This window comes from Drosophila suzukii, chromosome 2L (genome assembly GCF_043229965.1).
Source record: "Drosophila suzukii chromosome 2L, CBGP_Dsuzu_IsoJpt1.0, whole genome shotgun sequence".
Lineage (NCBI taxonomy): Eukaryota > Metazoa > Arthropoda > Insecta > Diptera > Drosophilidae > Drosophila > Drosophila suzukii.
Genome location: NC_092080.1, coordinates 17,933,538 through 17,949,779, shown reverse-complemented (window position 1 = coordinate 17,949,779; position 16,242 = coordinate 17,933,538). Strand labels below are relative to the sequence as shown.

Below are 16,242 nucleotides of genomic sequence, written 5' to 3'. Positions count from 1 at the left end.
CGTATTCAGTTACCGCTTGAAATAGTTTTGAGAAAGATATAACATTGACCTTAATCACGTCATACAAAATTCGGAGGAGTTCGCTATTAATCCGTCAATAGTTATCTTCTCTTCCTCTTCAATTCCAGCAGAAGAAGCGGGTGTTTTGAAAACATCGATAACATCGATACGTATCGATTTTGTAAGGAAATACCACGATATAAATATTTATTTTTAATCAAAAAATATCGATATACTGATATTTTGATATATTTTTCACATACTATCTCACACGAAATTCGGAATCCAACTGCTCGAGTCGCTGGGCTCCCTGTCCCCACTCGAAGTATCCAAGAAATACATAAACCGCCGGGAAAAATACAAACTGTGTTGGTTTGGAGTGAAAAATTAGTGCAATTATAATGTAATTTCTTTTAATTTCTCTGTTGAAAGCTTTTTATTCGGGGCGCTAACGCGTTTTTCCGTTTTTCGTTACGATATTTGAATCAAAGCAAAGTGCAAAAGCTCGCGTTGAGAATGTTGTTAACTTAAATAGACAGAGACAGAAAAGCAAAATTCGATGTGGAATATTCGTTGACAAAATTTCAAAAACAGTACAAAAAAATACAGGAAATACCCCCAAAAAGGAGGTAAAGTTGTCAAAATTTTACAGTGTTATGCAGAGAGTGGCGTGGGGTGTTATTAGCTGGTGCTGCTGTTTCTGTTGCTGCCTCCCCCAATTCGTCGTCTTCCCTTCTCCCCACGATTCGTGAATATCCACCAACAATAATAATAACAACAGCAGTGTGAAACCACAATTTAGGTGAGTCTTCCTCTTTTTCCGGCCTCCCTTCGCCCCCTACCCCCACCCATTCAATATTTTCCTTCGCCACGTACCAACAAAAACTGTGTAATTGTAACGGCTCTCCCGCTCTCTCTTCCCTTTCCCCCTTTCTTTTTTTGTAATGCCACGGAAATAGTCCAGAAATTTTTACCCAAAAACTTGATTACGCAGTACACAGTACATCCCAGTGATATTTTTCGATTTCTATGGGTTTTTAGTAGCAAAATGCGTTGGTTGCTTTTATTTATACTCAACACATTCACAAAAATACCGAGAGAGAGAGCGCCCTAGAGCGAGATGCACATAGAAAAGCCGCCAAAGCACAAGTGTATACTGGTTAGAGCGAAAGAGAGAGTAGATTTCGAGAGAGCCAGCGCATGCGCTTGGAAAAGTGGGTGGGAAGATGGGTGGGGGCGGTGGTGCAGGTGAATGCTGTTGCCGTTGTAATATCAATGTGTGTTTGTGTGCTCTGTTTTTGTTGTGGTATGTGAGCGCGGCAAAATCTTCCTACACCGCGCTTCCAATTCCAATCTAACTAACTTGGCTTAAAAGAAACATACTATTGACGTTGCTTTTTATTTTTAAACCGCCTTTTGTTGTCATTCTTGGTGACGTCATTTGAAAAACTCGTTTGTTTGCCCATTGTTTTTGATGACCAGCGGGAGCCTAGCCCAGATCTCTAGGTCTCAATTTCCAACTGGAAGGTTGCTTTCTACCGCATTTTATGTTTACTTTTTAATATACATATGAACAAATGTATGTATGAACAGTTCGGAAGCAGATAAGCCCAAGTATATGTATGTGTGGCTATAGATATGCGTATGCTAGTGTATTTATTTCTCTGATATGGTTTTGTTGACTTCACGTGGATGTTGTAGTTGTAGTATCAGTAGTTCTGTGTCAACTCTAAGAATCTTGAATGGAGGAAAGAGATGGAGACAGTAAATTGCATATTACCGCTATATTTAGCAATGATCTTCGATTCAAAATAGAAGGGTGTGTGTGAGAGTGAGAAGAAGATATGTGGAGAGTGGTGGAGACTGAAAAACCCAATCAGTTCACGCGATCAACACCAGAGGGCGCCATGGTAGTGGTAAACAAATAAAACGGCTTATCAGAGTTCAGTATTAACGAGTTAAACCAACCAATAATATCGAGTATGTAAAGTAGGCTTTTTGAAAGTCTGGAAAAATGCAAAAGGAAGAAACCAAATATTCCACTCTTTAGTAAGGAAAATTCATTTATCTTGTCAAGTAATAAATAATCCCACATATTCCTAAATTATATGGAAAACCAACAGTCAATATATTCGACATTCCTAGAAAGTTAATTGATCTTGTTATACTACACAGAATCATTACATTTCTGTGACAGAAGCCTGTATCTGGATATGCGTACGTTCTAAGCACCGTATCCAAGTTGCTTACCCCAGTTCCTACAGTCCTTGAGATACACATTTTTCGATAACAATTTACACGAACAAAAGACGGCTATAGAACCAAGAATACTAATCCGTTTTCCTTCACCTCCTTAATGGCATGACTTGCCCTATATCCTGATATCTTCAGCTATTTTCGTTTCCGTTTGACGAGGCCCGCCCAATGCCATGCGATATACCCCTACACCTTTATCCATACTAGGTGTACACCTTTGGCGCCCCGATAGAAATCTAAGTTTGGATATTGCCTGGGTGAAACTCTTTAGCCGACATGCAAATGTGCCATAAAAAGCACTCGCCTTCTTGACTTTTAAACTTTAAAGTCAGGAAGAGGAAATGCATAAAGCACAGTCAGGGGACGCGAAGGGGTTAAAAGGGATTAACTGGAGTCCCAGCTCAGGTCCGAAATTCTGCAAAGGCACGCCAACCGTTGCTTAGTTGTACATGGAAAAGGTTACGAATTTGCATAAAATCGAATATTTACATGTGTTCTTCAGCATACCTTCATATATGGCTGTAAGTACGAGTGTAGAAACGTGTGTGCGTAACACTTTTGATGATGGTTCAACGTCGTAAACTCTCTAAGGGCCCCAGACCAATAAAATACATTTTGTGCTATGTGGGCAAATGAGGGAACGCCTCTAGAATGTACAATTTATTAAAGGAGTAAGTTATTTATTAGCGCGTATTTAGGATTAGACTTGTAAGATGAAGAATTTGGCTCATCCTGATTGACGTCAAGATTGCTTGAGATCATCCATTTCCATACATACGGCATACTTTGGCATAGCCCTGGATAAACTTCAATTCAAATGTGATATCCTAGGACCAACTTTCAGTGCAATAAACTCGATGGAAATTATGTCATGTACACCCTTTTGTTGTCCATAAATATCCATAGGGACGTGACTTTCTTACATTTCGTAAGAGTGTTACCCATTCGAGTTCCCTCCTCGGCTCACACTTTTCCATTGTTTATTGGACTGCGGATGCCAGCCCTACTGACGACTTGATAGAATGAGTGCCTGACTGATGGCTATATGCATATTGATATGGAAGCCATCACCTACATTTGGCTACGGCAGAAAATGTGGAGCAAATAAGGCGGGGAATTGTGCTTAGGGGAAAAAAAGGAAGGAGCAGGCTGGCAGACACTCATAAAGTTGGTAAAAGTGACAAAAAGAACACATGTTTCCACTCAATAGATATATGTATTTCTTGGTACGGACGAAATGAATACATGTATGTAGAACACCCTTTGCGGAAAACATCATTTACTGCCATCCAATTAAGGCAAAGTCAGGTTTCGTGTGCAAGTCGGTGTGGGCGCTTTTGTTGCCAACAAACGGAGAGAAATAATCATTAAAATGATACAATATTGTGAAGGGGCTTGGGCTTTGAGATGCCCTGGAACACATTCTAAATTCTGCTAATATCAGAATCTTCAAATTGAAATTGTACCCATATAAAAATATAATTATAATACCTTACCCCAGCGAAACCTTGGTATTCGAGCTTGATACCTTGAATTGAATAAAATGTGGGTCTTCCATCTAAACTGTTACCCAAAAAAAGATTTAAAAACTTCAGATGCCCCTTCGATTCAATGTATACTCATATATCTCTGATCTAAAGGAAAACTTTTCGTATGTTAATAACTTAAGTTTCTAAAACACCCCTGATTTTAAAGAGTAATAGGTATGCTAATAACTAACAGTACAAATTAAATTGGTTAATAATGCGGAAGCTCTAAACCCAATATGTGTGGGCTAGACAGAAGTGATTTAAACGCTCGACGAGAGTCTTACCACTGCCCAACGATATCAAAGCCATAATAAATTTATCGTTTTTAATGTTTTTGCAGTCGCCAAACAGTCGTCGTCGTCTCCGTGCTCCCGTGCTTCCGTGGCCTGATAGTCTGTCATGATGTTGGACGATGACATCTCGGATCTGCTGGTCTGTGCATCGGAGATGCAAGAAGGTGGGAGCTCAACGAACTTTTAACAGCTCGACATTGAGTGATGTGGATTATTATTTTCTGTTTGCAGACCGCTTGTACTTTGTGGCCTTCAAGAAGAACATCAAGCCAAAGAACACGATTAATACCCACTACTTCAGCATTGATGAGGAGTTCATCTACGAGAATTTCTACAACGACTTTGGTCCCCTGAACATATGCATGCTGTATAGATATTGCATGAAGCTAAACACCAAGTTGACCGCCAAGTGCCATGCCAACAAAAAGATTGTTCACTACACCTCCATGAATCCGGCCAAGCGACTCAATGCGGCCTACCTGATTGGTTCGTATGCAGTAAGTGCTCCTGGAAGTGGAAATTTTATTGATATTACTTTTGAAATGGTTAATCAGTTACAGTCAAATATGTGCCTACATTATTCTTGCTGAAGAATTCGCGGTTTTGTTTACTGTATCGTTTTAACACGGACTTTATATCTCATTAAGTACTCGATTTTCTTAAAATTTGTTAAAGTCTGTATTTGACGTTGTAAAAAATCTATCTTCATTATTATCGAATCCACTCTCAATCTATCTAATAACAGAAACAGATCTCTGTAATGGTTAACTCTTTCAATTGCTCACAAACTTAGCGAAACTACATTTAAACTAATCGATTTTAACATTTCCAGATAATCTACCTAAACAAGACGCCCCAGGAGGCGTATAGGCCGCTGGTTGCTGGCGAGATTCCCGCCTACACGCGATTTTGTGACGCCAGCTACGGACCCAGCAGTTTCAAGATATCACTGCTGGATTGTCTGAATGCTGTGCACAAAGGATTGCAGGCGGGATTTTTCAATTTCAACGACTTCGATGCCGAGGAGTACGAGTATTTCGAGCGCGTGGAGAACGGCGACTTCAACTGGATTGTGCCGCAGAAGTTCATAGCGTTTTGTGGTCCCCATCAGAAGAGCAAGACCCTGCCGAACGGATATCCGTGCCATGCACCCGAGCGCTACTTCAGCTATTTTCGGGATAATAATGTCACGACGGTGATTCGGCTAAATGCCAAGGTCTATCACGCATCTTCTTTTGAGAACGCTGGCTTCGATCACAAGGATCTGTTCTTTATCGATGGAAGTACGCCGAGCGACGCCATCATGAAGAAGTTCCTCTCAATCTGCGAGACGACAAAGGGAGCGATTGCGGTTCATTGCAAGGCGGGCCTAGGACGCACGGGCAGTCTGATCGGAGCGTATATCATGAAGCACTATGGGTTCACTGCCCTGGAGGCCATTGCCTGGTTGAGGCTCTGCCGGCCGGGATCGGTCATTGGACATCAGCAGCAGTGGATGGAAGAGTAAGTATTGGTTTATTTGCGATTGATTTCTTTAACTAACTCTCCTTTTCTTATGGCCTATTTCTTAGCAAACAAAGCTGGCTGTGGTCGGAGGGAGAACGAATGCGCCGGCGCACTTCGCTGCCCATCCTCCAGCACACGTACGGAATCAACAGCCTGGAGCTGAAGACCAAACTGGCCTCAGCTGCCTCCGATTCCGCGGAGCATGTGGATCTGCTTCTAACCCGCGTGAAAGGCATTTCCCAACGTGTCGATACGATGCACTTGAACGACCAGGACAACCTGGACGCTGCCTGTGTGGATCAAACAGAGGAGGAGATCTCGGAGCAGCGGCGATTGGAGCGAGACGAGCGAGCCCTCTACCAATCCGCTGAGGATCCCAATTGCAATGGTAGCGATGACAACGATACGGACACGATTAGTGCACCAGCGGATCAGCCGCTGTCCTCAGGTTATACCATATCCACACGGCGTAGGAAATCCCCGTCGGGTGCCAATAAGCCGACGGTTATAGCCACATCCCTGAGGCGTCTGGTCAATCCCAACGCAAATCGTAGTGGGTTGAGTACTGCCACTGGAGTTTATCCTGCTCCTGAGGTGGCCAGCTGCACGGAGAAGAAGTTGCGCAAGCCAAGTGCAAATGTCTTCGAGGCAGCCCGTCACACCATCGCTTCCACTGTCAGGATGACTCAGACGGCGCTGGAGAAGAAGCAGGCGCAGACTCAGGGCGACAAGCTGAACCAGATTAAGGCGCTGAGGAGGCACCACTCGCGATCCGTCAACGTGAACAGCAACAGGTGGGTGTGGTTTAAAAATAACCTAGGATTGATTTCATCAAACATATTTTGTGTTTGGTAAACATTTATAACTGGCTAGACTTATTTTGTTTTAAAATGTACATATGTATTTAAACAGAACAAAATGTGTTCCCCAAATGTCTTCTAAGTACTAACTAGACATTTTTTTATTTATACCAACAGCGAACAGGAAGCAAACTTGAGGCATACGAGGGCTCGATCCCAGCCCTTCCGGAATAATAGCAATGGAGTGGTGGTTGGGAATCCAGCGATGGCTGCCTTAAAGGCGGGACAACCTACTTCCTCATGTTTGCCAACCAGCACCGCGGCAGCTACTCTGTTGGCCAATAATCTGAATAACAACAACAATAGCAGCAGCAGCAGCAATAACAACAACAACAACAACAGTAATCTAAGCAACTCCCTGAATAACTATAACAACAACAACAATACCACTAACAATATTTTGGCCAGTTCGGGGAGCTGTCGCACCCGCAGCCTGGCGATCTATAGCAAAAGGTAAGTACAGGATAATGCCCCCGAATCCCAGAATAACCTTGAACTCGAAAACTCCACGAAAAATATTATCGTTATGTGTTGGATTTGTATTGGATTTGATTTGATTTCGTTCCGTGTGCGGCTCTGCTTTTTAGCAATTTGTCTTACCTCTTTTGTTCCTTCGATGCCTTCCAAACCAATTTCCTTTTTCTTTACACCATCCCCTTATCAGTTGTAAATATTTTATGTATTTAAAGTATATATCCCGTCGAACTTTTTTACTTCCTGCTAAAATGATACAAATTATAAATTTTAATACACAAACCTTCTTTGATCTTGATTTTTAAAATATTTCTTAGAAGGGACGGATAACACATTTTTAAGTGAGATTTTTAATTTTATAATTAATCGAAAACATTTTGTTCTTTAAAACATAGTAAACTACAAATATTAAGCATATAATTTACATTGAAGAACTCTGGGAACGATTTTATTAATTAATTTTATTTAAATTAAACAATCTTTTCTATATTGATTTTCCAGTCTTAAAAGTTCGACTGCACTTAATATTCTTAATTATTTTAGTGTCCTTCTAATGTTATGCACCAAGTTAACCCGAATGTCGGTTTTGTACACCACTCCCCACTAACAATCAAATATCTTACTTTAGACGCTAATCTTAGTTTATAAAGTATTTCTTGTACTTATTTAGCATTTTGCATTTCTGTTTATGGGCATGCCAAAATTATAAAACATATTTATTGTTGCGAAAAAAATTTTATTAATAAACAACAAAATATCAAAATTATGCCGAAAGCTTGCGAACTTTGTTTGGCCGTGTTTTGGTTGCTTTTATTTGTTGTGTTTGTATTTGTATTTCTTAGGATTACTGAGTATGTTTTAGTGTACACATATATCTTTGCAGAGTTCTTAAGATTTTTTACTTGATTGAAAGATTTAAAAAAAATGTGAAGGTTAAAAATTTGTTTATTTTGGCTCTGCAAAGGTATACATATCTTCGGCCCTCGAAGCTTCCCGCAATTCTTCTTTTAGTAAGACTCTTTGGGACTCACACTGAACCCGTAACCCCGTACACCATCTCTCTCTTTCTCTTCTCTCGTCCTTTTCCCCCTCTCTCCCTTGGCTTTTCGCTCCTTGCATCTTCAGAATGGAACTGAAGCACTTGCGAAAGGCGGAACAGCAGCAGGTGCAGCAGGAGCAACCCATGCTGCCGGTGGAGAAGCAGCTCCTCCGGCCATATGCCACCATTAACGAGAGCAAGATACCGGTGGTATCCAGTGGTGGTGCCGGCAGCTCGGCCACCATTCCGCCCACCAGGGGCAGTGCGGCACGCACCTCCCATCACCACATGACTCTCCGGGGCAGATCCCGGATACGTTACCAGCGACCCAATGCCGGGGAACCGGCTCCGGTGGCTGCCCAAACCCAACCGTGCACCGTGGCCACGGCTAGGTATTACCGGGACGTATCGGCCATACCCACTATGGGTAATGTCCTGGGTGGTGGTGCTGGTGGGTCGACCTCCTCTTCTGCCTCCTTTAACATTGCCACACGCTCCGCATCCGCCACGCTCGATCTCAACTCCAATCCGCTGCCGAAAACCAAGTTAACCAGCCTCAACAATAATCCAACACCCACTCCACCTCCTTCCTCCAATCCTGCAGACACAAGCCGGCTTAGTGGGCGTGGCAGTGCCGAGTTGCAGGCGATCATCGAGCACGGCCTGGTGGCTGGGTCGGCCAAGCGGAACAAGCGCTCGCTGAGCTCCACGCGTCTGGACAAGGACAAAAGCGACGAGTACAACACGAAGCTGCTGAGGAAAACAGCAGCCGCAGCGGCAGCGGCGGCCACAGCAGCATCATCCGGAGCAACTGCAGCGCAGGCCACCAGCGGTTCCATCAATGCCACCCACGCCTCTAACAACGCCTCCACAACCGCCAGCAACATGAACAACAACTGCAAGTACAACAGCTGCAGCAGCAGCAACAGCGGCAGCTTCAAGCTCTCCCGCCGCCTTTTCGGGGAATCCGGATCCTCGGCATCGACATCCGCCTCGAATTCGGGGATCCCCACGCCCACGGCCCCGCCCTCATCCAGCCAATGGCACCAGCATCTGGCCCGTGGCGTGAGTCGGGTGTCCAGCGAAAGGGATCGGGAGCGACAACAGCAGCAGCAGTCCCTGGACCACCAGCAATCCAATCTCAAGCTGCGCAAGAAGATCAGCTACTGAGCAGTTGTCCTTCCTCCCTATGGTTATGTAGTTATTATTTTGATTAGTAAATTGAACGTTTTCCCCGCAGACTACGTGCGGTAGTGGCAAATGCAATGATTTGTTAGCTATTCCGATGCAATCAAATTTGATGATTGACTAGAAAACATTTAACTTATTGTTAAGGACTATCTCATTTATACCCTTACATTTTTGTAGGCAACATTTTCAAATTGTTATGAATGGTTTTCAAATTTATTGTATTAAATTGGTCTAAAGTGCGTACAAACGAAAAAAAACAATACTAGTTATGTGGAAGGTTTTGAAAATAAACCACTTTTTGATTAATTAGACAATGGGATTGTTAAAGTACTGATAAGAATTTATATTATTGAAATTTTTAAATATTACCCTGTTTACAGGAAGATCATGATTTATTTCGATCACTTAAAATAATTTGCCACAGTAATGCTAATAAAATGCGAACAATTATATAAAAATTGGTACCCCGTTTACAAAAGCACTGTATTTATTTTACATAGGAAAAAATATTTTATAAAATAAAACACGCTGATTAACTCATGATATCAATTTATAATTGATACAGCTGTAATAGGCATTTATTTATTAGGGATACAATTACTTCATAGTCCGGGCATACAGTAATGGCAAATATTGTGAAAAAAATTAATTTTACTTACATATGTTCCATTTTAAAAACCAGTTAATTTGGGTTCTTGCTAACATTATTTTCTGTTGACTACTCTTAGGACCAAATAAATCGAATAAATTCATCAAATTTGATTAGCATTGGTATTAGAAGTCAGCGCAGCGTCGACTCCTGGTTTTACCATCTCTAAATTACGGGGAAGTCCCCATCTCGAAAGTATGTTTATTGGAAGTGCCATTTTAACATTTGATACTTTATACCCCGTCTCATTTTTTTTTGCGACTAGCTTGAATCTGTTTTGCCTTATCATTATTGTACAAAGTTAACATAGACGTTGAGCAAAGATCTTGAATGAATCACTTTTTCATGTTTTAGCCCCACAGCATCGGTGGGAGATTGTATTAACCGAATAGAACTTAAGTAAAAAAAAAACAATTATGTGCATTATCTGAACTTGTTTAGAGTGTAAATACGAGACAGTTTACTTATTTGTAAGCCGACCTAGTTAAAAATAAATGTTATATATACCACAAAAATATATTGGAAATTATAAGTATTAGATCAACATCACTCCGAAATATTCTATTATCTCCTCGAAGATCTTACTTTCAAGAGCTACAAAGACCACATCAAAGTCGCAATTCAACTGGATACACAACAGGGGTTCCATCGATGACGACTCCACGGTACTGATTGAGGGTGTGATCTTCAAGGCGCTCATCACGCTTAAAGCCTTATCCTTGGAACTGGCGTACTCATCTGAACGGATGACCTCAAAGGCGGCCTTCTTAAGGGCGGGATAGAAGTTCTTGAAGTAGTTGTGGCGATCACAGAGGCGCAGGCCCGTATTGTCAACGCTCCCGGCATCTGTGAGCTCCCTATAGGTGTTGAATTTCTTCCTGCGCTCCATCTCCAAATCCTCCAGAGTCTCGTCAACATCGAGAGCCTCCGTTGGCTTGGTGCTCACAACCTGCATTTTTTCCGGACGCATATTATCCGCTTCGTTGGAGATCACGGCCAGCATTTCGATGGCCGCTCGCTGGCGGGCATCCTTCTTTTTATCCGACTTTCCATACCGAACTATGGACGCCACAGTGCAGCAAGCCACGAACTCTGGGGCATTGGGTGTGCCGCTCTGCTGCACGATCTCGATGGTGGGCAGTGGCATCTCGTGGCGGACGCAGTAGTCACGCAGCTCCTTCAGCATGTCCCGATTCAGGTTGGTCAGCTCCTCACACAGGTCCCCCACCGATTTAGTTTCGCACTCGTCCAGCAGGTTGCCCACGCCGGGAAGCTTCCGGATCTTTCGCAGAATGTTGGCAGCAGCCAAGTGCTTCGCATCCCGCTTGGAGCGACCTATAATTGGACGAACACTTATTAGTTATAGTACCGGGATATCTGGTGAAATTACCATTTCCATAGGCCTCGATCTCCATCAGAACCACTTTACAAACGTATCCTCCGTCCTCGCCGTCTATGAAATCATACGTTGGTGGAATATTCTTCGACTTGGCGCAGAATTCCTGTAGGGCGGACACGGCAGATTTGTTATCCATGGATTTTAGGAAAAGTACACGTCTTCTTAACGACTATTTCACGGAATATATATATCAGAAGAAATAAATAAAGTACTGCAGTTTCTAATAGGGATGGAACTATGATCACGAGTAACAAATTTGCAAACGAATATTTTATTTCACTAAAACTTATGTGAGGATACAATATGATATATTTTAATCCAGGTACTAGTCTAAATGTCAGAAGTTTGAGGTCAGACCTTGAAGAATACCAAATACCAATGGTTGGGGCGTACTTGAACGCTTCGGCGTATATCGATTGGTTAAATATCGATATTAATGATCCAAGAAAAATGTAACAAGGACAAACTAGATAAATAAGAAATAATCATAAAATCTTATGTTACTTCAAGAGAATTGTTTAAATTTGATGTGCCGCTGGATAGGATTATGCCGATCCTATTTTTTTTTTTAGGAAAAAGACTGAATTTATTACTGAAAAATGATAATTATTCTAAATATATTGCTTGTACATGATTCTTACATTTCCAGCGCATTCTTCGCATCATTTTAAAAATTTGTATGTACTTGAAAGAAAACCTCCTATCTAGTGAAAATCCAATGACACCAGATAAATAGTTTTAAGATTTTTGAAATCTTTAACGTCTGAACTATTTTGCACAATCGAACACGTCACGTTGACACGAGTTGGCATCCCCGAAAGTCAAGGCAACCCTGTTGCTGAATGTATGGCATTAACAAGTGTTGCTGCCAGCGATGAGCAAATGTCACTGTTCCGATTCACTACTTAGGGTTTAGGTTTGAAGGAAATAAAATATAAGAAACGAACATAAGTGAGCATTTCAAGTGGCTAAGCAAAGTTTTAAAAATGTTCCAGCCCTGGCCATTATATGCGACATCATACTTGCTGTTGAAACCTTCTTTTCACCCTGCATGTCCAAACTGCGACTTAAAAATACCTGCTACCCACGGCAGCCCCGTGACAAGCGCTCATCTCTGGCTACAGGTCAGAATCAAATGGAGACGAGTTTTTTGATCAACTGCGGAACGTTTACTGCGTTTCATAATCAATAATTCTCCGCTGGCAGCAAAACAGGACAGAACAGCTGGCGAACCAAGCGACAGCAGAGCAAATAAATCAAATCTAATGTCAAATTCGGTATTAACTACACACTGAAAATCCCAGAGAGCGGAGTAGGAAGTGGCAGTGAAGCACAGTGGCTGCGAAAAAAGTGTGCCTGGCAGCACGGCGAAAACACACCAAAGATCTCGGTTTCGTGTGCACTAATTAGCGATAGAAAGCTCTCCGATCCGCGGGGCCAACGAGATGGAGGAGACCGCCGCCGCATCCCCAGCCGCCGCCACAGCCGCGGGCTGCGACGCCGCTGCCCGTGAGAAGGCCCCGGAAACCGGAGCATCCCCCTCCGGAACCAGTGTCCGATTGCTCATCAAGTCGTCCAACCAGCAGTACGAGGATCTCAATGTGGACTCCGATCTCTGCTGGACGGTCCAGCGGCTAAAGAAGCAGCTGTCCATGGTCTATCCTGGCAAACCGGTGGGTTCTCGAGCTCTTGTCTTTCCTGCTAGGGAGCCCACTCCCTTATCTTATCACATAGTTTGTTATTGTTTATCATCTTCGCTTAGCATACATATGTATGCACGTATTTAGGTGCCCAAAGCTATTTGCGTCTTAGTCGCAAGTACACGTCAGTAGATTGCCTCTCTAAATTATAGCACTCGTCATGCACTTGCGTCATGCACTTGGCCCAAGGTAAATCGATGGCTTGGAACAGGGATTACAATTGTTACGGTTGGGATCTGATAACGTTTTATGGATACGATATCTTATAAGGAATATAAAAAATACCTTATGGTCGTGTGACTCGTTGATTACATCCCACATATGTTTCCTTATCGCTTTATTATATTAACTAAAAAACAGGAAGGAATATTTACATAGTGCACTCTTACTGCACCGGTCCCATAATACACAAAGTTGTTTATTTATGCATAATATAAAATACTTTTTATCATCTAAGAATAGACATCAGCGCAATTTATGCAAACTAACCCAAGTCCCGAAGTGAAATAATGTAGTAAGGTCTTAACTTCTCAATACATTTTCTTTAAAATTGCCCTAGACTTTTTCGTTCTTTCCAAAAGACTAATAATTTCAGCCCCCAGAATATTCGAAATTCATATTTCCATACATTTTGGCTGACGAGAACAAACCATTGTTATCTCTTATGGGAAGCAAGTGAACTGATAACTTTAAGTATTGCGGAATAATATAATATATGTATTTGTATATTTGTCCAATTCGGAAACCACATTTATACTATTACTGAATCTGTTAACAAATTTTTAACGCTATTTCATCTTTATATCCCTCTAGGAAATCCAAGATCAGAAGCTGATTTACTCTGGCAAGCTTTTAGATGACTCCCAAAAGATATCGGAGGTGATTCGCAGCTACAAGGATGTCTACCAACAGCACCATATCTTTCATTTGGTGTGCGCCAGCAAGCAAATATTAACGCCTCCAGCCAAGACTATCACAGTGCCGCCGAAGGCTGCGGTTCCACCGCTGCAAGAGGTCAGTGGGAACGCTAACGAGCTGCGACAACGTCATCCCACACACCAGCAATCGGCACATCAGGCAGCCACATCACCTCCCGTGGTAGGTGGCATCGGCTTGGCCAATCCCTGGGCGCATTTCTGGCAGCAGAATCAGGCGGCAGCAGCAGCCGCCAATGCCAGTGCCAATCCCCATGCGATGTTCCAGCAGCAGGCGCTGATCTACAACGCCTGGATTCAGCAGGTCTACGCCCAGTACATGCAGCAGTTGGCTCTGCGGTAAGTTGGAAGTAGGAAAATGCCGAAGAAAGACATTTGATACGGAGAAAAAAACCATTCAGAGTAGAGTCATCAGATGGGAACTAAGACAAATAACATTTCGTAGAATTAAAGACATATGTTTTGGGAAGAGGGATAATATTTTGACAGATTTATTTAGTAAAAATTGATTATTAGTATTTGATTATTAAGATCTTAAGAAAACGAATGTGTTTATTTGTTTATTTATTAAACATATTTAATCTTTGAATTTTTGCTAAGCAACATATACTACCACATCCCAAAAATATTTTTTTCCCATTTATGTAAATATTGTTGGGACTTACGATTACAGTCAAAACACTTGTTTATTTTTAGACGCTTTTGAACAATATAATGTGCGCAATACGGCTTTGCATTTTAATGATCTCATGCAAACGAAACCCCGTGAATATTCGATTATAAATGTAAATCTTGATATCATGTTATAAGAAAGTTATTTAAAACCCACTTATTATATACCCACAGGTCCACGTTGCCTGGCTCGAACGAATCAGTTTTGCCGCCACTGTCTCAACCCCTGATGCCCCAAGTCCCGCTGAATGCCGCACAACCCGTAGCAGGAGCAGCTGCCCCCGCAGCACAGGCGCAACCAGCCCCTCAAGTAAATGGGGCACCGCAGAACAGAAATTTCCCCAACATCCAGGAGGAACCAGAAATGCGCGACTGGCTGGATAGCTTCTTCAGCTTCACGCGTTTGGCCATTTTCGTGACTGTCCTGTACTTTAACTCCTCGCCGCTGCGTTGCTTACTGGTGTTGTTAATCGCCGGAGCAATCTATCTGTAAGTAAAAGATCTTGTTAAATTCCTAGTGATATTTGGAAGTTTTTTTTGGCTTTGATAATTAGATTGAATAATTATCTTTTTTTATTTGATAGGTATCACATTGGTGTCCTGCGCCGCCGGGAACGCAACAATAACAATATCAATCGAAACAACAATGCTGGTGATGCTGCCGCCTTTGCTGCAGTGCAGCAAATTCAGCGGATGATGGACGCGGCGGTGGAACGAGATAACAACGATCCCCAGGCGGCTAATGAGCCTGGTGCAGTGCCAGCAGCTGGACCTGTTGCTGGACAGGATGCAGTCGATGCACCTGCTGCCGCCGTTCCCGCAGCTCCAGCATCCGCTGCTAATCCAGATGCGGCTGACGTTTCCGCTGAAGCCGTAGCTGTGGAACCACCAAATGCCAATAACTCTGTGATTTCCGTTGTGCGCACCTTTGTCGTCACCTTCTTTACATCGCTGCTGCCTGAGGCGCCGGCGCTCTAGACGATCGATCCGTGGGATATTCAGTGGAACCCAGTGGGCCTTCCGCTAACCAGCTTTACAGCTTTACGGCTTTCCTCTTTCTAACTTCCCGTAATCAAAATGTTATTCCGTTTTAATTTTAATTTGGCTTACCCGAAAGTGTAGCAAAAACAAAATATGTTTTACTAGCTGTAATAATCATGTATATTTATTTAACGTGTGTCAGCCCAGTTACATTTCGTGGCCGCTGCTCCAGTAGTTCGTAGATTTATAGATCAATAAGAACGTAAACTGTGTTTGATGTGAATAGTATAATGATTATGATCTGCACTGAAATCTGTGCCAGAGACGAACCTATGAAACCAAGATGCAATTAAAAATAAATCGTATGCTTTAACACCAAAAACCAAATTGTGAAGTGGTGTTTACAAAGTGCAATTCTTGCTAGCAAAATAATACTTACGTTTTCTACTTTTTTTGTAATTCAAGAAAAATAATTAACCACAAAACTAGAAATAATGATTCGACTGTTTTTCTAATGATTTGAATATCATTAAACTTGTTTTTATACCATTTAATAAAAATGTGTATGTTCTGAAATATTTTGTATCATTTTTTGGGCTAAAAAATGCCGACTTTCTGTTTGTGAAACAAAAATATTGTTTAATTAAATTTAGTTTGATGAATTGTATGCCTGGATTGTTAACTCAAATGCTTAGGCAAATATTGCCCATTAAAAAATATTTACCAAATTTTAATGTTGTAAAGAACGCTCAATGGTT

The 16,242-nt window shown here is 42.0% G+C and overlaps 3 protein-coding genes across 5 annotated transcripts; 2 read left to right on the top strand and 1 right to left on the bottom strand.

Annotated features, from left to right (window-relative positions):
- Nucleotides 1-267: 267 nt before the first annotated feature.
- Nucleotides 268-10,341, top strand: Cdc14 (cell division cycle protein 14). 3 transcript variants are annotated; one of them, XM_017081559.4, is made up of 7 exons: nucleotides 268-629; nucleotides 4,126-4,242; nucleotides 4,310-4,575; nucleotides 4,911-5,581; nucleotides 5,650-6,378; nucleotides 6,562-6,897; nucleotides 8,044-10,341. In XM_017081559.4, exons 2-7 carry the CDS (start codon nucleotides 4,185-4,187, stop codon nucleotides 9,125-9,127), a joined length of 3,144 nt encoding a protein of 1,047 aa, XP_016937048.3. In that variant the 5' UTR covers nucleotides 268-629; nucleotides 4,126-4,184; the 3' UTR covers nucleotides 9,128-10,341. The 3 variants fall into 3 exon arrangements, with proteins under 3 accessions (XP_016937048.3, XP_016937040.3, XP_016937056.3); XM_017081551.4 differs by having other exon boundaries at nucleotides 268-802; XM_017081567.4 differs by having other exon boundaries at nucleotides 272-802; nucleotides 8,562-8,720.
- On the bottom strand, nucleotides 9,681-11,402 carry r2d2. Its single transcript, XM_017081611.4, has 2 exons — nucleotides 11,188-11,402; nucleotides 9,681-11,132 (listed from the first exon to the last, which is right to left on the bottom strand). The coding sequence occupies exons 1-2, from the start codon at nucleotides 11,330-11,332 to the stop codon at nucleotides 10,333-10,335; spliced, it is 945 nt and encodes a 314-aa protein (XP_016937100.1). The 5' UTR covers nucleotides 11,333-11,402; the 3' UTR covers nucleotides 9,681-10,332.
- Nucleotides 11,403-12,319: 917 nt separating this feature from the next.
- Nucleotides 12,320-16,060, top strand: Herp (Homocysteine-induced endoplasmic reticulum protein). The gene is made up of 4 exons (XM_017081591.4): nucleotides 12,320-12,869; nucleotides 13,710-14,170; nucleotides 14,678-14,992; nucleotides 15,088-16,060. The coding sequence occupies exons 1-4, from the start codon at nucleotides 12,642-12,644 to the stop codon at nucleotides 15,479-15,481; spliced, it is 1,398 nt and encodes a 465-aa protein (XP_016937080.3). The 5' UTR covers nucleotides 12,320-12,641; the 3' UTR covers nucleotides 15,482-16,060.
- The last annotated feature ends 182 nt before the right edge of the window (nucleotides 16,061-16,242 follow it).